The sequence below is a fragment of the Miniopterus schreibersii genome (genome assembly GCF_964146895.1).
Source record: "Miniopterus schreibersii genome assembly, chromosome: 17".
Lineage (NCBI taxonomy): Eukaryota > Metazoa > Chordata > Mammalia > Chiroptera > Miniopteridae > Miniopterus > Miniopterus schreibersii.
The window spans coordinates 44181092-44200348 of record NC_138117.1 but is presented as its reverse complement, the minus strand read 5'-3'; the positions used below and the strand labels follow the sequence as shown (position 1 = coordinate 44200348).

Here is a 19257-nt window from a genome sequence, read left to right as displayed (position 1 = left end):
CAGGGGAGTTGTCAGGTGGGTGGCTGGACATGAGAGGCTGCCTTAACAGAGGGAAGCATGCAGGATGAAGGCTCAGTGTCTCCTGGGCTAATGCCTACAATCATGGGTGCCCAGAATTCTATCCAGTAGGTCTAAGGTCTGTGCTTGGAGACTGGGGATAGAAAGGCCAGCAAAAGAGTTGAATGGGAGCCCTGGCTCAGGGAGGAGATCCAGAGAGGCTCCAGGCAGTGGAAGAGCCACTGGGCCCAGGGAGACTGAGACTAGGGAAAGCAACCTTGGGTCTGGCCTGTGGGGCTGTCAGTGACTTGACAAGAAGGACCTTCTGGGGAGCCTGGGAGAGGCTGCCAGTTCCAGAGTCCCCAAGGTGTGCTGAAGGGGCAGAGGACCAGGGAAGTTTGTTCTGGTCTATTTTTCTTTTTCTTTTTTAATTGCAATAAAATATATAAAACATCAAATCTGCCTTTTTAAACTTCGGTGGCATTAAGTATATTTGGTGTGCAACAGTTGCCACCAGTTGTCTCCAGAACACACTTCATCTTCTCAAACTCAAACTCTCCCCATTAAACTTCCTGTTCCTTTGCCCAGCCACTGGCACCTACCATCTTACTTTCTGTTCCAGCATTTTGACTAGTGCCTCATGTAAGTGGAATCCGATAGTATCTGTCCTTTTGTGACTGGCTTATCTCACTTAGCATCATGTCCTCAAGGTTCATCCATGTAGCATGTGACAGTTTTCTTCCATTTTAAGGCTGAATAATATTGCATCAAATGGAGAGACCACATTTTGTATGCGAGCGAGGTGAGCAGGAGAAAGAAACCCTTAACCCCAGGCCCAGGACACTGCCCTTATCCTGAAGCCCTGCCCTAGGCACTACAGGACACTGGGGACAGAGTTCTTGGACCTGGGCCCCCTGTTCCCCTGGAGCTTCTCCCCCACCCCAGCCACACTTCCCAGAGTTCTGGATCAGGGGTCTGAGGGTGTTGAACCAGGTTGGAGGGAGCTGCCCAGGGGCTCCCTCCAGAAAACAAGTCTGATCTGAAACCTGGGCAGGGGTGTCGGCTGGCTCCCTGGGGCCTGCCCCTTCCCCCATGTGCCAGCTAGGCAGAGATAAGGCCAGGGGTCAAAGGTCTCAGAGGGAGGCTCTAGGGAGGGGCAGGGGCAGGTTTCTCTCACTCAGCATAATGTGCCAGAATTCCCCGTGCTTTTAAGGCCGAGTAGTACAGTATTCCACATTTCATTTATCCATCTGTGAATGGATACCTGGTTTGTCCACATTTTGGATGCTGATGAAACCGGACAACGAATGGGTCTGAGCTCTGAGCTGCCTGTTGCTACTGGAGCCAATTAAGCAGAGACTGGGTTGAATCATATATGAGCCTTTTATTTCCAGTATTGCTGGCAGCATGGGAGAGCTGCAGGTCATCCACAAAAACCTGCTCTCCCCACCAGCACCACTGTGAGCCAGCTGCTTATATTGGATGGAAGGACACAGGTTACACGGGGAAGTGGGCAAAGGAATAAGAATGGATATAATAGTTACAGGTTACAGAAAATGCAGGCTGGGGGTTTGTAAAGGGCTGACACCCACGGGACTCTATTGTTTCAGCAGCAAGGCTGTTAATCTTCCCATGAAGACAACAGTAAGGACGAAGGACCACATTGGTCCCCAATGTGTGACTCCAGCCAGGTCGGAATGTGCTTTCTCTAATCAGAACAAAACAATCACGGTTAACAGAGCATGGTTAATATTTCTCATAATTACAGCTAGACCCCACTATTCTTTTTTTATTTAATCTTTTTTTTAATTTTTTTATCCTCACTCAAGGATATTTTTTCCACTGCTTTTCAGAGCAAATGGAAGGGGGAGAGAGGGAGAGAGAAAGAGAGGTAGGAGAGAGACACATCGATTGGTTGCCTCCCAACCAGGGATTAAGCCTGCAACCAAGGTCTGTGCCCTTGGCCAGAACTGAACCCTGGAACGTTCAGTCCGCGGGCCGATGCTCTAACCACTGAGCCAAACCTGCCAGGGTGTCCCCACTGTTCTATTTCTCCCTCCTGTCCCTAACACTGTGCATAATGCTGCTATGGACATGGGTGTATGTTTGAAGACAGGAGTGAATACAATGCGTTTATTAGATGATGGCATGATGCCAGTGGGACCTGGGGATGAAGGAGAGGGTCTGGCACCCATTAGACAGCCCAGCACCAGTCCAGGGATAGCTGATGATGCTCTGAGCGAGGGAGAGGGCACTGGCAGGAAGAGGGTGGGGGCTGGAGGAAAGTGGACCAGCTCTAAGGTCCACTGAGGCCTGAGAGTCTGCCAAGGGGCCTGCCAGCATGAACCAGACCTTCAAGGGCTCAGGCAGGACAGGAAGGCTGGGCTGAGACCTTTGTCTGGAAGCTAATAGACCCCTGAGCAGTGGGTGGCCTGAGCTGCAGCCTGGTCCCTGGGCTCCAGCCAGCCAGTGGGTCCTGGCACAGGAGGGATGGAAAAAGGCCAGTTTGGGCTCAGCCTTCAGAACTGTGTTAAGGGAGCTTGAATCCAGCTTCCTTCCTCATTGACCCAGGTGTCCAGGAATCATCTGAACCCACCAGGCTCTTTCTGTCCCCTCACCCCACCCCTGCAGATGTCACCCTGTGGTATTGCCCTTGGACCTGCGCTCCCTGCTGTCCTGGAGCTTCACTTCCCCCACCCCAGCCACACTTGGCAGGGCTCAGGGTCAGGGATTGGCTAATCAGGGGGGCCGCCCAGAGGCTCCTTTCACAAGGCAAGGCTGCCCCTTCCCCCAGGTGCCAGCTCTGCAGAGATAAGGCAAGGGGTCAAAGGTCTGAGAGAGAGCCTGCAGGGCAGGTTGCCACACCCAAGAGGCCCTCCCCAGGTGCCAAAGGGGAATCAACCCAGGTTCCCTGTGGGGCTTTGGCCATTTCCTGAGGAATTTTCCCAGGAGGGTCTAGGGAAGGTGAGTATGACTTAGTGGTTCCCCTAGACTCCAGCCCACCCCCAACAGGGAAACCACAGCCCAGGGCCCAGGAGGAGAGGGCCCCACATTCTCAAGGCTCTGGGGTGCTTCAGCTCCCTGAACCAGGGAAGACCCCTAGGGAGGTATCCATGCTGCTCTGCCCCAGGCTCCCTTGCTTGGAGGCAGCCTCTAGAAACAGGGCTGTAGGAGGCAACATCCCAGGACCTTGGGGGAGCGGCAGGCAGGCAGGCAGGTGGATGCCCAGGTCACCAAATCCAGGGGAAGGGGCCCAGCCCTTACCCCAGCAGGCAACAGCTCCTGGATTTGGAGATCTGTGCCAGGAATGCTCAACTTCAAATGCCTCTTCAGACAGTCATGGAGCCCAGCAGGAAATGCCTGGTAGAGATTCTCACCTATCCCAAAACTGGCCCCAGGCAGCTCTCACCCCACAGGCAGTGGCTCCTCGTTTTGGGGAGGACCTGCCCCTGGAATGGTTAATCTGCGACTCCGCTGACAGCCAATCACAGAGCCCTTCAGGAAATACCTGGGAGAGATCCTGGGCCTAGCCCCAGTCTGGCCCCAGGCAGCCCTCTCCGCCCGAAGCCTTCCTCAGTGTGCCGGCCTCTTCAGAGTTCTGAGCATCGGAGGCCTGGGCATGGCGCTCTTGGCCTGGCATAAGCCGGGGCTGCTGCTGACTGTGTTGGTGGTGACCACGACGGCAGCCCCGCCTGCTCACCTGCTGACTTCGCTGTCTTCGGGCCAGGGTGCTCTGGACTGCATGGCTCTGGGTGGCCTGTTAAATACACTTGCGGCCCGTGTGCAGTGTGCCTCAGGGCCGTGTGGAAAGGTAAGTGCCCCACCCGGCAGGTCCCCCATCGGGCCCAGCCCTGCCTGCTCCACCCCAAGGGCTGGCAGCAAAGGGCTTGGGCAAACTCCAGGAGGCGGGCAGAGGCCAAATGGCCTGGTGCCCTGGCCCTGCCTGCAGCTCTAAGCCCACCCTTCTTCTCCCTGGGATGGGGGGCTATGATGGGGACATAAAGCTTTGGGAACCTAGGCCCATCTCTCTTGTTGCCCCCCAGGCAGTGGTTCCAGGGAGAAGCCACCTGGAATGGGGGACCCCTTCCTGGGACCCCTGTGGTACACCCCTGTAATCAAGGGGAGAGTGGGAGCCACTGATGAAGGGGTGTGGCCCTGTAGGGAAGCAGCTGCTTGGGTCTGTCTCCTGGCCCCTGCTCATCTGTCTCTGCCCACAGTGCCTATCTGTGGAAGACCTCCTGGCCCTGGGCAGGCCTGAGGAGCCAGGGCTGACCCCAGGGCCAGTCCTGGAGCCCGCAGACATCGCCCGCCTCAGTGCGGCTGCTGCCCTCTACCTCAGTGACCCTGAAGGCACGTGTGAGGACATTCAGGCTGGCCGCTGGGCCTCCCAAGCTGACCATCTTTTGGCCCTGCTCGAGAGCCCCAAGGCCCTGATCCCAGGCCTGAGCAGGCTGCTGCGGAGGATTCAGGTCCAGACCACTGGCCTGCCTACTGCAGAGGAGGTGAGGGCCCAGGCAGGCCAGTCTGGGGTGGGTGAGGAGGGCGCAAGCTGGACCAAACGGGGATCGGAGAGGGGACCCACTCAGGGGTTTGCATCCAGCTGTGGTGAATAGAATGGTCTGCCAAGTTTTGCTGGGCACCTGGGGGAATCTAGGGACACACTCAGAAGGGTGGACTTGGCTGGGGGGTTACCATGGATGTTCACCACTGAGCATGGCAGGGGCTTCGGGAGAGGGGCCTTCACTGGGGGACAGGGGCTGAGAGGCTCCAAGGGCCACCGGGAGAAGCCCAGGGGTGGCGGCACAGGCCAGCTGAACCAAGGGAGCAGAAGGCCTATGGCCCCAGGGAGAGGAGGAGCCCAGCCCAGGTCTTAAGTGAGCAGGAAGGGGTGGTGCTCTGAGGAGGCTACTCTGGGCTAGATCCTGGGGTCACGGAACCAGGGGCACTAGGGGTGATGGTAGTGCTGGAGGCCAGGAGGGCCACACTGGAATTGAAGCTGAGGCCCGGCTCCTCCCCCAGGGCTGTGTGGACCTGCCTCAGCTGCTAGACGAGGTGGCGGGGGCAGGGCATCCCGGCGGCCCTGGCCCTGTGCTGGCTGCTCTGCTGGACCATGTCAGAAATGGGTCCTGCTTCCACACTCTGCCGAACCCTCAGTACTTTGTGGATTTCGTGTTCCGGCAGCACCGCGGTGACACTCCCAACATCACACTGGATGGTGAGGCCTGGGCAGGCCTCTGAGCAGGACATGCCCCTGGGGAGGGGAGAGCCAGAGCCCATGCAGACTGTTTCTGTCCTCTCTGCCAGAGTTGGCGGCCTTGATGCAGCGCCTGGGGGTGGGTGGAGTGGCCAAGACCCTTGGTGACCACAGTGACTACGATCACCACCATCATCTGGGAAAGAGGGCCAACCTTGCCACCACCAACAGCAGCTCCAGCATGTGGGACACAGTGAGCAGCCTGATGCCATAGTCCTGGGGAGAGGTGGGGTCTCCCGGGCCTGCTCAGGTCCCTGACCCCCAGTCCTGCCACCTACCAGGTATGCCTGAGTGCCAAGGATGTGTTGGCTGTGTATGGGCTGTCTGAAAAGACTGGGGTGACCCCAGAGGCCTGGGCCCAACTGAGCCCTGCCCTGCTCCAGCAGCAGCTGAGTGGAGCCTGCAGCCCCCACCCCAGCCAGCCCACCCAGGACCAGCTCAGCCAGGCAGAGAGTGAGTGCCTGTCTCCCCAGCCTGCCTGCCTGGCTGTTCCCAGGGATGCTAGCCACATGGTGGTGGGGCTGCCCAGGGAGGAGGGACTAAGTGCTGGGCTGGTGGGAGGAGACAGTGGAGTAGAGGGGTCACAGGGAAATGTGGGGGAGCCTGCAAGGGAGGACGATGGAGCTTTGCGGTCCAGGGGGATGGGGCACGAGCAGAGGCCTGGCCGGTACCTGTCCACCTACAGCCCTGGTGAGCTCCTGCTCATTCCTGGAAGCCCCCACACACCCTCCCCTGGGAAGGCTGAGAGGGAGGCTCTCACCTGGGTCCTCATTGCCCTCCTGCAGAGTACTTGTACAGCTCTCTGGCCACGTTGCTCATCTGCCTCTGCTCGGTTTTCGGCCTCCTGCTTCTCATCTGCACTGGCTGCAGCTCAACCACCCACTACATCGTCCAGACCTTCCTGGGCATGGCCGTGGGTGCGCTCACCGGAGATGCCCTCCTGCACTTGACACCCAAGGTCAGCCCAAACTGGCCAGGACCCTCCCTCCCCCACCCCAGGGACTCCCCTGCTTGGTCCTCCTTCCAGGCCCACTGTCCTGATGCCCTTCCCTAAACCCTAACCCCTCTTCTTCATCTGTGGGAGGGAGACCCTGAGGCAGCCAGCCCAGCAGCCTCCCCCCCCACCAGGTTCTGGGGTTGCACCAGCATGGCAGGCACAGTGAGCTTGGAGGGGACAACCACCACCACGGCCCACAGCCCATCTGGCGCCTCCTGGTTGCACTTGGGGGCCTCTACACCTTCTTCCTGTTTGAGAAACTCTGTGACCTCTTGTTGCCCCTGGACCCTGAGGTCAGGTTTGTCGGGACTGGATGGGGTTAGGTGGATGGGGAGGAGGTATAACAGGCCCTGAGCTGCTGTCCCCACAGGACCTGAAGGACGAGCCCCGTAGTCACACTGGCCACAGCGGCCACAGCCATGGCATGTCTCTGCAGCTAGCGCCCAGGGAGCCCCGGCAGCCCAAACAGCCCCATGAGAGCTCCCATGCAGACCTGGTGAGCCTCCCCCACAAAGTGCCCCCTCTATGAGGGCACTTCCAGCACCTACACTCCCAGCCCCCATCCCAGGGTTCCTGCCCCTGGCCTCTGAGGCTGATCTGGTGCCCCAGCCCACCAGGCCTGGCCAGGGGCTCATGCACATGGACACTCCCCTCCAGGTGGTGGAGGAGAGCCCTGAGCCACTCAGTCCTAAGCCCCAGAGACTGAGCCCAGGTGAGTCCTGCGGAGGCCCCAGAGGGTTGGGGGCCAGGGGTTTGGTGGCAGCCAGGCCTACGCAGACCCATGCCTCCTACACCTGCAGAGCTGAGGCTGCTGCCCTACATGATCACGCTAGGCGACAGCCTGCACAACTTCGCTGATGGGCTGGCCTTGGGCGCTGCCTTCTCGTCTTCCTGGAAGACTGGGCTGGCCACCTCCCTGGCAGTGTTCTGCCATGAGGTGCCACACGAGCTGGGTGAGGAATGCAGGGCTGGGACTCTGGGACTGCCATGGAGAGTGGTGCACTGGACCGCCTGACCCCAATCTGCCTGCCCCAGGGGACTTTGCGGCCCTCCTGCATTCTGGGCTGTCGGTGCCCCGGGCACTGCTGCTGAACTTGACTTCGGCGCTCACCTCCTTCGCTGGCCTCTACGTTGCACTAGCAGTGGGCGTCGGTGAGGAGAGCGAGTCTTGGATCTTGGCAGTAGCCATCGGTCTCTTCCTCTACGTGGCACTCTGCGACATGGTCAGGACAGAAGGCGTGAGGGCGTGGAGGGGGCTTCCCTGGCAGGGAGCTGAGCGGAATGCTCGGCTGACTGCTGACCCAATGTCTACCTCCTCAGCTCCCAGCCATGCTGAGAGTGCAGGACCGGCGGCCCTGGCTCCTCTTCCTGCTGCACAACGTGGGCCTGTTGGGCGGCTGGGCCATCCTGCTGCTGCTGTCTCTGTATGAGGATAGCATCACCTTCTGACGCTTCCTCCCCACTCTTGGGCCTTGAGTCTGGCTCCTGGCCCTATGTTGTCTCAGCCCCTTGGACCTACAGCTGGTACCTGGAGAGCCTCAGGCCTTTGAGAATCACCCTCTCCCATGCCCCAGCAGCTCGGTTTCAATAAAGATACTCCTGCCCTAGTTTCCCAATCTGCTCTTCCTGCTGAGAGGGAATGGTCTTTCACCAAGAAAGGCTGATGAGTGATGAGTGGGGCAGTGCCAGAGTTTCTGATGAGAAGCCAACATAGCTGTGTTCAGGGGCTTCCAGGCAGCCAGCACCCTAGCCTCAGACCATCCTCTAGTCCATCATCCTCCCTCCCAAGCAACTCCACTGATGAAGAGGACCCACCAGGTGGGCCCACCTTGGCCTTCCCACTGCCAGTCTGTGACTTCCGGCCCCTCTGCCTGGGTTGGAGCTGCACCCTACATCCCACTGCCCTCCTCAGGGCTGTGCTCCTTCTAGCGTATTTCTCTCTCTGAGCCCTGACCACCTCTCTCACACAGATGAGTTCTTGTTCACTTGTTAGGGCACTTGCCAGGCCAGTCTGACAGTCCTGTGGGCACAGACTTGCTCAGTTTTCACTGGTGTCCTGTGAGGTGGGTGCTGTGACTGTCCATGTGACATGAATGCTGAGAGTTAGGGTTCTGCCTCTGTTGCCTCCTCCAGCACATCCTCACAGTCCTGGCTTCAGGACTTCTTATGACTTTTGAAGGGGTTTGGTGTGGCTCAGGGGTCACACACACGCCTGAACATCCAAGTGGCCCCTTTGTGCACAGCTCCACAGTCCAGATTCCGAGCCTTGTTGCTGACGTGAGCCAGCGGGCCAAATTGCATGCAATACGCATATATTTATATGCCATTTTCTCGGGTGTGACTATACTTTGTTTCCTTTCTTTTTTTATTTTTTTAAAATGTATTTTTCTTTTTATTATTATTTTAAAAATATATATCTTTATTGATTTCAGAGAGAGAGAGAAACATCAATGATGAGAGTGTCGTTGATCAGCTGCCCCCTGCACGCCCCCCACTGGGGGTCGCGCCCACACCCGGGAGTCCCGACCGCGATCTCCTGGATCCTGGGTCGATGCTCAACCGCTGAGCCACACCAGCCGAGCTCTTGTTTTCTTTCTTATGATTCCGTTTCTAAGTCCCAGTGTATCTGGGGTGACTCCCTACCAAGGGAGGAAAGGTCTGCTTGGCTGTGCGAGGTCCTGGCTCCCGGGTCCAATTGTGCGGGGCCTGGGGAGGGGGCAAGACCGGGAGAAAATCGCTGTGCTAGGGGAGGGGCTCGCCCAGCGCGGGGAGGAAGTGGGCGCGGTGGGGGGACCGGCCAGCGCGTGGCCCCGGGTGCCACGGACTGGGAGCCTTCGGCGCCGTTCTGGTGGGGACGGCGGTGGGCACACAGCGGCGACGGGGCGCGGGGCGGCCCTGCCCTCGCGGCCCCGCGCCACGAGGCTCGCCGCTTCCTGCGCGCAGAGCGTGCGCGGCCCCGTCCCGGGCCAGGCAGGGACCGGCCGGCCGGAGCCGTCGCACCCTCCCCGCCTCCACCCGGTCGCCGCGTTCCCCTCCGCCGGACCCCGAGTCGGGGCGCTAGCTGTGAAACCCGCCGCCGCCAGGGGCCGCTGTCGCCCCGCAGCCGCTCCACCACGGGGGCACTGCGCAGGCGCCGGAGCCGGGAACCTCCGCGCTCAGCTTCCGGGCCCGGCCGGACCGCGTTCGCCGCCGTCCCGGTCCCCCGCGCGCCGGCTCCAACCGCCAGGGGAGCGGTGGTCGCGGCGGCGTGCTCGCTCCGGAGCCTTGGCCCTGCGCAGCCCGGACTCGGCGCCATGTACGCCGTGTACAAGCAGGCGCACCCGCCCACCGGGCTCGAGTTCTCCATGTACTGCAACTTCTTCAACAACAGCGAGCGCAACCTCGTGGTGGCCGGGACTTCGCAGCTCTACGTGTACCGCCTGAACCGCGACGCCGAGGTAGGCCCGCGCCACGCCGGCTCCCGCCCCTCCACCGCCCAGGGCCCGCGGGGCGGTGCCCCGGTGCGGACCGAGAGGCCAGTTGGTCTGCAGCGTCTGAGCTCGGAGCTGCTGCGTGACCCTACCTCCCCCCCCCCGCCCTTCGCTGCTGTGGGCATGCGCCCTGCCCTCGTGCATCATATTAGCTCTTTTGTTTTACCAACAAATTAAGTGGTATGAACACCTGCTGTGGGGTAGGTAGTAGACGTACCGTGGTGAACAGAACGGGGTAGGGGAACTTCCCCTAAATAAAGACACACGTGTAAGCACACTTGTAGATTCCAACAAGTGCGACGGAGAAAACAGACAATGGAGTATTTCCAGCTGGCTGACCAGGAGAGCCTCTCTGAGGCAGAGTAGAAGTGTCAGGGAAGAACATTCTGGCAAAGGGAACAGGCAGGATTTAGGGTGGGGACACTGTTGGCGGCAGTTTTAGTGAAGTGCAGTGAACTCATCAATAGAGGAAATGGAGGGGTGCTTTGGTTGCTGAAGGGCATGTTGGTCCAGAAAGGCTTCTTGAAAGAGGCAACTTCTTATCTATTCTTAAAGGGGGAGTAAGACTTAGCCAGGCTCAAGAATGGCAAGTGGAGGGTGCTCCAGCCAGTAGGAACATCCCCTGCAGAGGCCCGAGCAGTTGAGGGTGGGGAGGGCATGCAAAGTTGGTTTGGGATGTAGAGGGGAAGGGGAGAGTTGGTCAGTTGAGCATGGACAGCTCTCTGAGGGAGTTTTGTGCACAGGAAAGGAAGGGATGGAGTAGTAACTGGCAGGAAAAGAAGAGTCTTTTCGAAGATGAGCAATAGAGGAGCACATATTTGCACCAAGGGAATGAGCCACGGGAGCACGGTTTGTGGGCCATAGCCCACTGAGCCTTAAGGAAGCTTTTTGCATCCTTAAAGAGATATAAAACACCAAAGAAGAACCCTCAACAGACTAGATGTGACTGCAAAGCCTAAGTCAGGTATTTGCTCTCTGGCCCTTTCCAGGAAAGCTTGCCAGTTCTCACACCTGGGAGTAAAGTGTGGGATGGGAAGAGATGCAGAAGGAGAGGTTGGCAGGGGTCCTTGAGTGGGAGAGAGGGTTTAGTCATGGCTCCAGAACAAACTGGCCTGGAGCTTCAAACAACCTCTGTTCCCATGGTCGCACACATCTGTGAGTGGGTTGGGAGTTTGGCCAGGGCACAGCCTGGACCGTGGGGACTCCTGGTCTCTGTGAGGTTGCGCAGAGGATGGAGAAGTTGGGGGGGAAGGGCAGGTGTAGTGTGACAGCCATCAGCAAGAAAGGACCCCACGACTTTTGGGAGGAAAAACTATATAGCACTTTATTGAAATTAATAAAAGTCCCAAGTAAATAGAAAATATGTAGTAGTTATGAATGGGAATTCTCATTGTAGGGATGTCAACTGTTCCCAAATTAATTCATAAACTTTGTCTCAAATTTGCAATAAGGTTTCTCACTAGATTTAGTAATCTGATTCTCAAATTTACATGAAAGACACAAAAATTAATATCTGAGGTAGCTGGGCCAGTGTCGCTCAGTGGTTGAGGCCCCATTCCTGTTGGCGCATGCCCGGGTGCCCAGTAGGGGGCGTGTAGGAGGCAGCGGATCAATGGTTCTCTCTCATTGGTGTTACTATCTCTCTCTCCCTCTCCCTTCCTCTGAAATCAATAAAAAACTTTTTTTTTTAGATCTTATTTTATTTTTTTCAGAGAGTGGGAGGGGGAGAGAAAGAGAGAAACATCAGTGTGAGAGAGGCACATCAAATGGTTGCCTCCCGCTTGAGCCCCCACCGGGGCCACGCCTGCAACTGAGGTACGTGCCCTTGGCTGGAATCGAACCTGGCACCCTTTGGTCCGCGGGCCAACGCTCTAACTACTGAGCCAAACCGAGCAGGGCTCAATAAAAAACATTTTAAAGGAAAAGAATATCCAAGGTAATTTTAAAGATGAATGAGATGGTGCACTTGCCTGACAGGATTACAAAGAATTGTGTGTGTGTCTGTATTTTAAAGTTGCATTATTAGGTACATGTGAGACAGACTTAGAATAGTATTATACTTATTTTTTTTTTAGTATTTTTTACTTTTGAACTGACCTTTTAGTCATGAAATATCTCTTTTTATCTCTAATACTTTTTTTTAATTGTACAAGCTTTTTGTACTTTTTTTTTTTATTATTGATTTGAGAGAGGAAGGGGGAGAGAGAGAGAGACATCGATTTGTTCCACTTGTTTATGCATCATTAGTTAATTCTTGTATGTGTCCTGACCAGGATAGAACCTGCAACCTTGATGTATCAGGACGAAGCTCTAACCACCTGAGCTACTGGGCAGGGCCTCTAATACTTTTTGCCTTAAGATCCACTTTGTCCAATAGTAATGTGTGTTCTCATTGACGGGTTTGTCTACATGGGAAGTGATATTCTGTGTAGTTGGGTGTGAATGACCCACTGTGTCTTTCTGCTTGTTTCTTATTTCTTCCTGTTTCCTTCTTCTTGGCTTTATTTTGGATTAATCACGTTTTTATTTCATTTTGTTTTCTCTACTGGTTTTTAGTTATACATTTTGTGTCATTTCCTCATTAGTTACATTAGAGATGACAGTAGGCCTCCTTGATTTATGGCAGTCAGGCTCAAATGAGTACTTTTGCTCAAAATGACACGGAACCCTTGTTCTAGCCTTTTTATACCCTTACTCTTTATTCTGTAGTCCCATGTTTCACTTCTGGGGGGCAGAGCCAGGCAGATTTGGGGTGCATAGAGTGGCTGTCCACAGCCTCTGACCCTGTGTGGTCCCCGCTTGGGTTGGGTTCCTCAGGAGAAGCCTGTGGCCAGATTGGGTACTCAGAAGTGAGCGAGGCTTTGTGCGTGTTGGGTTTCGGTGTGCATGGCTGTCTCCAGAAGCCTGGTCTCGTGCTTCTCACCACACTGAGGGTTCAGTCAGGGCTGCCGGGGGCATGGCCAATCCTGGGTGGTCTTTTCCTGTTGTCCTTCCATGAGGCGGGGCCACCGGTGGTAGCAGTGTGTCTCTTCATTCCCCCCCACCCCCCACCCCGCTTCTTCCTCCAGGCACCGACCAAGAATGACAGGAGCACAGGTGAGCACATGGATAGCTGTCCTGGCCACGTGCTTAAGGGTGGGTGGCTGGGGCAAGGGAACCAAACCTGTACTCACTGCCTCTCCCCCAGAGGGGAAGGCCCACCGGGAGCACCGGGAAAAGCTGGAACTGGTGGCATCCTTCTCCTTCTTTGGCAACGTCATGTCCATGGCCAGCGTGCAGCTGGTGGGCGCCAAGAGGGATGCCCTGCTGCTGAGCTTCAAAGATGCCAAGGTGGGCGGTGGGCTTGGCGGGGGTCCTGAGCACAGTGGCAGTTGGTGGGTGGCCAGGCTGGGCAGGGCTGTGGTGGGCAGGCTGAAGTTCTGACATGCTGCCCACAGTTGTCAGTGGTGGAGTATGACCCGGGCACCCACGACCTGAAGACACTGTCTCTGCACTACTTTGAGGAGCCAGAGCTGCGGGTAGGGCTAGGCTGTGCCCCCACCCCACCTGGCCCCTCTTCTTTCCCCCCTGTCCCAGCCCTTGCCCCCCCCTTCCCTTGAGGTCTCCCATTTGCCCTGTGACCTTCCTGATGTCCCTCCACTCCCAGGACGGGTTCGTGCAGAATGTGCACACGCCGCGGGTGCGTGTGGACCCCGACGGGCGCTGTGCAGCCATGCTCATCTACGGCACGCGACTGGTGGTCCTGCCTTTCCGCAGAGAGAGCCTGGCTGAGGAGCACGAGGGACTCGTGGGCGAGGGGTGAGTACGGTGCGGGTGAAGGTACCTAAGCCTCATTTGTTCTCTGCCTTTCACCCACTGAAGCCCTTGGCCCCCAGGCAGAGGTCCAGTTTCCTGCCCAGCTACATCATCGATGTGCGGGCCCTGGATGAGAAGCTTCTCAACATCGTTGACCTGCAGTTCTTGCACGGTTACTACGAGCCCACCCTGCTAATCTTGTTTGAACCCAACCAGACTTGGCCTGGGTGAGCCCCTGCTGTGGGCCCCCTCAGGGGAGGGGGCGCGGGAGCAGGAGTGGGAACCCCCTGGCTGACACACTTGCTGTGGTCCCAGGCGGGTGGCTGTGCGACAGGACACGTGCTCCATTGTGGCCATTTCATTGAACATCACGCAGAAAGTCCACCCTGTCATCTGGTCCCTCACCAGCCTGCCCTTCGACTGTACCCAGGCCCTTGCTGTGCCCAAGCCTATAGGTGAGGGCCTTGTGTGTGGGGGGGGGTATGGAGTGCCCTGAGCCCTGCCCACCAGCATGTCCTTCTCCAGGTGGAGTGGTGGTCTTTGCTGTCAACTCGCTGCTGTACCTGAACCAGAGCGTCCCCCCCTATGGTGTGGCCCTCAACAGCCTCACCTCAGGCACCACTGCCTTCCCTCTGCGTAAGTGTGGGTGGGGCAGGGCTTAGGGTGGGTTTGGAGGAGGGGTGGGGAGAGGCTGCTGGGTCCGTCTGATGCCCCCTCTGCCTCTGCCCCAACAGGCACCCAGGAGGGTGTGCGGATCACCCTTGACTGTGCCCAGGCAGCCTTCATCTCCTACGATAAAATGGTCATCTCCCTCAAGGGTGGAGAAATGTGAGTCCCTGCTTCAGTGAGCCCTGTGCTCCTCAGTGTTGTCATCGCCCTATCTGTTGCCCTGGGAGCCCTGCCCCCAGCTCAGTTTCCCCCCTCCCGCAGCTATGTGCTGACCCTCATCACCGACGGGATGCGCAGTGTCCGTGCCTTCCACTTCGACAAGGCTGCTGCCAGCGTGCTCACCAGCAGCGTGAGTGGGGACTGGGAGGTGGGCTTGGGTCTGGGTCTGGGTCCAGCAATGTCACCACCCACGCACCCTCTCTCAGATGGTCACCATGGAGCCCGGGTATCTGTTCCTTGGCTCTCGCCTAGGCAACTCCCTCCTTCTCAAGTACACCGAGAAGCTGCAGGAGGCTCCAGCCAGCACTGTCCGCGAGACTACTGACAAGGTGGGTGCCTGGGGCTGTCTATGGGGACACTGCCCCACGCAGGGCATCCCCAGGGCTGCTCACCGCCCTCCTGCCTCACAGGAAGAGCCTTCATCAAAGAAGAAGCGAGTGGAATCCACAGTGGGCTGGTCAGGTGAGATTTGGGGCCATGCTGGGGTAGGGGTGGTGCTGGGGCCAGGTGACCAGGGCAGTTCAGAAGGGTTCCCTGTGTGCTGCAGGTGGCCAGTCAGTGCCACAGGATGAGGTGGATGAGATTGAGGTGTACGGCAGCGAGGCTCAGTCAGGCACACAGCTGGCCACTTACTCCTTTGAGGTAAGTAAAGTTGTGCACAGAAGGGGCTCCACCCTGGCTTGCCCAGCCGCCTGACCGCAGCTGTTCCCTCAGGTGTGTGACAGCATCCTCAACATTGGACCCTGTGCCAATGCTGCCATGGGCGAGCCTGCCTTCCTGTCTGAAGAGGTGCGCGGGTTGGGAAGGTGGGTGGGGAGGTGGGTTGCATGGGGCACCTGTCCTCACCTTGGCCCCTGCAGTTTCAGAACAGCCCTGAGCCGGACCTGGAGATCGTGATGTGTTCTGGCTATGGCAAGAACGGGGCCCTTTCCGTGCTGCAGGTGTGTGTGGGGCAGGTAAGGGTGGTGCCTCCTGGGGACCTGGGTGGACAGACATACCCCATTGTCCTTCCAGAAGAGCATCCGGCCCCAGGTGGTGACAACGTTTGAACTTCCTGGCTGCTATGACATGTGGACAGTGGTTGCCCCAGTGCGCAAGGAGCAGGTATGTGTGCCCCAGGCTGTAAGAAGGCTCCAGGGGGGTGATGGCCCGGTGCTGCGTCTATGTGAGGCCTAGGGGCAGCTGGGGGCAGTGGGGCTGAGACAGGCTTTGCTGTGCGTGTCCCAGCGGACGCATCAAAAGCTTGTTCTGGCTCTGCTGTGGGGTCTACCCCCTCTCCAAGCATCCCAGGCTGGGCAGTGGGGTTTGTGCTCTTTCTGTCCTCACAACACAGGAGGAGACTCCTAAGGGCGAGGGTGCAGAGCAGGAGCCCAGCACCCCCGAAACAGAGGATGACGGGCGGAGACATGGGTTCCTGATTCTGAGCCGGGAGGACTCCACCATGGTGAGGGGCGCTGGCAAGGGGGTGCCTCAGGTGGGGCCCCGCTGGCAAGGGGTGCGCCTCACCGCCATTGCCCACAGATCCTGCAGACCGGGCAGGAGATCATGGAGCTGGACACCAGTGGCTTTGCCACGCAGGGTCCCACAGTCTTTGCTGGCAACATTGGGGATAATCGCTACATTGTGCAAGTGTCACCACTGGGCATCCGCCTGCTGGAAGGAGGTGGGCCAGGCGGGTGGGCAGGCGGGCGGGCAAGCTGGTGGGCAGGGGTGGCTTGTACTGACTGCCGTGTTTCCACAGTGAACCAGCTGCACTTCATCCCCGTGGACCTGGGTTCCCCCATCGTGCAGTGTGCTGTGGCCGACCCCTACGTGGTCATCATGAGTGCTGAGGGCCACGTCACCATGTTCCTGCTCAAGAGCGACTCCTATGGTGGCCGCCACCATCGCTTGGCGCTGCACAAGCCCCCGTTGCACCATGTAGGCCTCTCCTCTTCTACCCCCAGGGTCCAATGTCTTCCTGTCTGCTGCCCCCCCCCCCCCCACCACTGAGCCCACCCTTCCCTGCAGCAGTCCAAGGTGATCTCCATGTGTGTGTACCGAGACGTCAGCGGCATGTTTACCACTGAGAGCCGCCTGGCTGGGGCCCGCGATGAGCTGGGGGGCCGCGGTGGCTCAGAGGTGGAAGGCCAGGGCTCAGAGACCAGGTGCGTGGGGAGCCGGGATGCAGGGACTGGGGTCCCTGTGGCAGGCTGCTTGTGACGCGTGTGCCCCACAGCCCCACCGTCGATGATGAGGAGGAGATGTTGTATGGAGACTCGGGGTCCCTCTTCAGCCCCAGCAAGGAGGAAACTCGCAGAAGCAGCCAGCCACCCGCTGACCGAGAGCCCACTGCCTTCCGGGCAGAGCCCACTCACTGGTGCCTGCTGGTGCGGGAGAATGGAACCATGGAGGTAGGTGGTGCCTTGTGCCCCACCCCTGCCTCCACATCCCCACCCCTACCTCCATTCCTGCCTCTCCCCTCGTAGGTCTACCAGCTTCCTGACTGGCGGCTGGTGTTCCTGGTAAAGAACTTCCCAGTGGGGCAGCGGGTCCTGGTGGACAGTTCGTTTGGTCAGCCCACCACGCAGGGTGAGGCCCGCAAGGAGGAGGCCACACGCCAGGGGGAGCTGCCCCTTGTCAAGGAGGTGCTGCTGGTAGCGCTTGGGAGCCGCCAGAGCAGGCCCTACCTGCTGGTGAGCATAGGCCAGTGCCTACCTGCCTCCCCACGACACTGCGTGTGCCTGTGCTGTCCAGGCCCCTTGGTGACGCGACACCATCCCCAGGTACACGTGGACCAAGAGCTGCTCATCTACGAGGCCTTTGCCCACGACTCACAGCTCGGCCAGGGAAACCTCAAAGTTCGCTTCAAGAAGGTGCGGGGTGGCCAAAAGGGGCATGGGGAAGGGTGGGGGCAGGGACCTGGCACTCACAGCACCTCCACCATCAGGTCCCCCATAACATCAACTTCCGAGAGAAGAAGCCTAAGCTGTCCAAGAAGAAGGCGGATGGTGGTGGAGCTGAGGAAGGGGCTGGGACCCGAGGGCGTGTGGCGCGGTTCCGCTACTTCGAGGACATTTACGGCTACTCAGGGGTAAACAGGTGGCTTTGTGGGAGCTGGGCCAGAGCAGTAGGGGCCTTGCTCCAGCAGCCTCCTCACAGTGCTGCCCCCAGGTTTTCATCTGCGGTCCCTCACCCCACTGGCTTCTGGTGACCGGCCGGGGGGCCTTGCGTCTGCACCCCATGGGCATCGATGGCCCCATCGACTCCTTTGCCCCATTCCATAACGTCAACTGCCCCCGCGGCTTCCTGTACTTCAACAGACAGGTAGATGTCTTCTTGGAGCTGCCCAGGGCAGGAACAGGTGCTGGGGCCTGAAAATGAGGCCCTTGGTGACTGGGGATGGAGTGTGCAGAGGTGGTGGGGGCCCAGGCCAAGGAGGTAAAACTTGGGCTTAATGCTAGGAAGGTTTGGAGGATGGGTTGAGGGCACCTGCCTAGGTGGCCTGGGTCATCACTGTCACTGCTTTGTCAGCTGAGATTGCAGCTCTGCCCTTAGGAGCTGTGTGACTCTGGTTGAAGTGCTCATCCTCTGTGAGCCTCACTTTCCTCATATGTGTCACCTGAGAACTCAGTGATGATGTGCTGATGCCCCTAGGACTGTGGGTGAGGGAGGGGCTGGGGTCCTGGCAGGGTCTCCCTCACCTGTCTGTGCATACCCTGGCATGACCATTGTCGGCCACCCTTTGCCTCCAGCCCTCCCTTGCCCTCGCCCAGACCACAGCTGTGGCCAACATCCTAGCCGTAGGCAAGCCTGAGAGAAGGGACAGATGGCAAGCTGCAGCTGCTTGCTCACTGTGCTCCAGCAGAGTCAGGGCTAATCCCAGGGATCCCTCTGGGCCTGGGGTTGCCTGTGTTGCTTTCAGCAGGTGCCTGGGCTCACTGACCCCCATATCCCCCAGGGCGAACTGAGGATCAGCGTTCTGCCTGCCTACTTGTCCTATGATGCCCCATGGCCTGTCAGGAAGATCCCACTGCGCTGCACGGCTCATTACGTGGCCTACCACGTGGAGTCCAAGGTCCGAATTCCCCTCAATGCCAGGAACCTTCTGGGTGCCTGGTCTCTGGTATGTGACACCCTCCATTCCCCCAGGTGTACACTGTGGCCACCAGCTCCAACACACCATGCACACGCATCCCACGCATGACGGGCGAGGAGAAGGAGTTTGAGACCATTGAGAGAGGTAGGTGGTGCTCGAGCTGGGCCTATTCTTGGGGTCACCCCTCCCTGACAAGTGCTCTATCTCTGCAGATGACCGGTATATCCACCCCCAGCAGGAGGCCTTCTCCATCCAGCTCATCTCCCCAGTCAGCTGGGAGGCCATCCCCAATGCCAGGTGAGGCTGGGCGGGGTGGGTGGCCAGGTGGCAGGGATTGCATCCTGACTCAGCCTCTTACAGGATTGAGCTGGAGGAGTGGGAGCATGTGACGTGCATGAAGACGGTGTCCCTGCGCAGTGAGGAGACTGTGTCAGGCCTCAAAGGCTATGTGGCTGCCGGGACCTGCCTTATGCAGGGGGAGGAGGTCACTTGCCGTGGGCGGGTAAGGGGCCAGTGGGCAGGGACAAATGTGCTGGCGGCCCCTATGTGGTCCCTTCTCGTCACCCACCACCCTCCCTGTATGCAGATCCTGATCATGGATGTGATCGAGGTGGTGCCTGAGCCTGGCCAGCCCCTGACCAAAAACAAGTTCAAGGTCCTGTATGAGAAGGAGCAGAAAGGGCCTGTGACCGCCCTATGCCACTGCAATGGCCACCTGGTGTCAGCCATTGGCCAGAAGGTGGGGGTCCCTGCCCCATTTGGCCTGTCCCAACCCCAT

The 19257-nt window shown here is 58.5% G+C and overlaps 2 protein-coding genes across 5 annotated transcripts in view; both read left to right on the top strand.

The window, feature by feature from the left end:
* The first annotated feature begins 1819 nt into the window (after positions 1-1819).
* Positions 1820-7855, top strand: SLC39A4 (solute carrier family 39 member 4). Of its 2 annotated transcripts, XM_081116856.1 has the most exons (12): positions 1820-3808; positions 4215-4499; positions 5017-5212; positions 5302-5444; positions 5533-5704; positions 6037-6209; positions 6380-6541; positions 6619-6744; positions 6906-6960; positions 7049-7201; positions 7284-7471; positions 7569-7855. In XM_081116856.1, exons 1-12 carry the CDS (start codon positions 3617-3619, stop codon positions 7695-7697), a joined length of 1974 nt encoding a protein of 657 aa, XP_080972982.1. In that variant the 5' UTR covers positions 1820-3616; the 3' UTR covers positions 7698-7855. The 2 variants fall into 2 exon arrangements, with proteins under 2 accessions (XP_080972982.1, XP_080972983.1); XM_081116857.1 differs by lacking the exon at positions 6380-6541.
* Positions 7856-9404: 1549 nt separating this feature from the next.
* CPSF1 (cleavage and polyadenylation specific factor 1) overlaps positions 9405-19257 on the top strand; it is an 11218-nt gene continuing 1365 nt past the window's right edge. For 2 of the 3 annotated variants that reach the window (XM_081116298.1, XM_081116297.1), the window contains exons 1-30: positions 9448-9685; positions 12787-12814; positions 12906-13048; positions 13156-13236; positions 13365-13516; positions 13594-13740; positions 13829-13968; positions 14039-14149; positions 14248-14341; positions 14444-14531; positions 14608-14730; positions 14812-14863; positions 14949-15043; positions 15116-15190; positions 15262-15342; positions 15416-15505; positions 15735-15845; positions 15923-16064; positions 16143-16321; positions 16412-16548; positions 16620-16794; positions 16870-17076; positions 17167-17256; positions 17331-17474; positions 17555-17707; positions 18342-18458; positions 18533-18623; positions 18692-18776; positions 18840-18981; positions 19066-19218. In XM_081116298.1, the coding sequence (XP_080972424.1) occupies positions 9542-9685; positions 12787-12814; positions 12906-13048; positions 13156-13236; positions 13365-13516; positions 13594-13740; positions 13829-13968; positions 14039-14149; positions 14248-14341; positions 14444-14531; positions 14608-14730; positions 14812-14863; positions 14949-15043; positions 15116-15190; positions 15262-15342; positions 15416-15505; positions 15735-15845; positions 15923-16064; positions 16143-16321; positions 16412-16548; positions 16620-16794; positions 16870-17076; positions 17167-17256; positions 17331-17474; positions 17555-17707; positions 18342-18458; positions 18533-18623; positions 18692-18776; positions 18840-18981; positions 19066-19218 (3570 nt within the window). In that variant the 5' untranslated portion in view covers positions 9448-9541. Of the gene's footprint in view, positions 9686-12786; positions 12815-12905; positions 13049-13155; positions 13237-13364; positions 13517-13593; positions 13741-13828; positions 13969-14038; positions 14150-14247; positions 14342-14443; positions 14532-14607; positions 14731-14811; positions 14864-14948; positions 15044-15115; positions 15191-15261; positions 15343-15415; positions 15506-15734; positions 15846-15922; positions 16065-16142; positions 16322-16411; positions 16549-16619; positions 16795-16869; positions 17077-17166; positions 17257-17330; positions 17475-17554; positions 17708-18341; positions 18459-18532; positions 18624-18691; positions 18777-18839; positions 18982-19065; positions 19219-19257 lie in introns of all 3 variants that reach the window. The other variant, XM_081116299.1, reaches the window with a different exon arrangement.

What these genes read in the sequence shown, in the direction of transcription:
- SLC39A4 (XM_081116856.1), top strand. Translation starts at nt 3,617, where the DNA reads ATGGCGCTCTTGGCCTGGCATAAGCCGGGGCTGCTGCTGACTGTGTTG. An exon ending in CCTCAGGGCCGTGTGGAAAG is followed by an intron (nt 3,809 to 4,214) that starts GTAAGTGCCCCA and finishes CTCTGCCCACAG; the next exon opens with TGCCTATCTGTGGAAGACCT. An exon ending in TCCTGCACTTGACACCCAAG is followed by an intron (nt 6,210 to 6,379) that starts GTCAGCCCAAAC and finishes CCCCCCCACCAG; the next exon opens with GTTCTGGGGTTGCACCAGCA.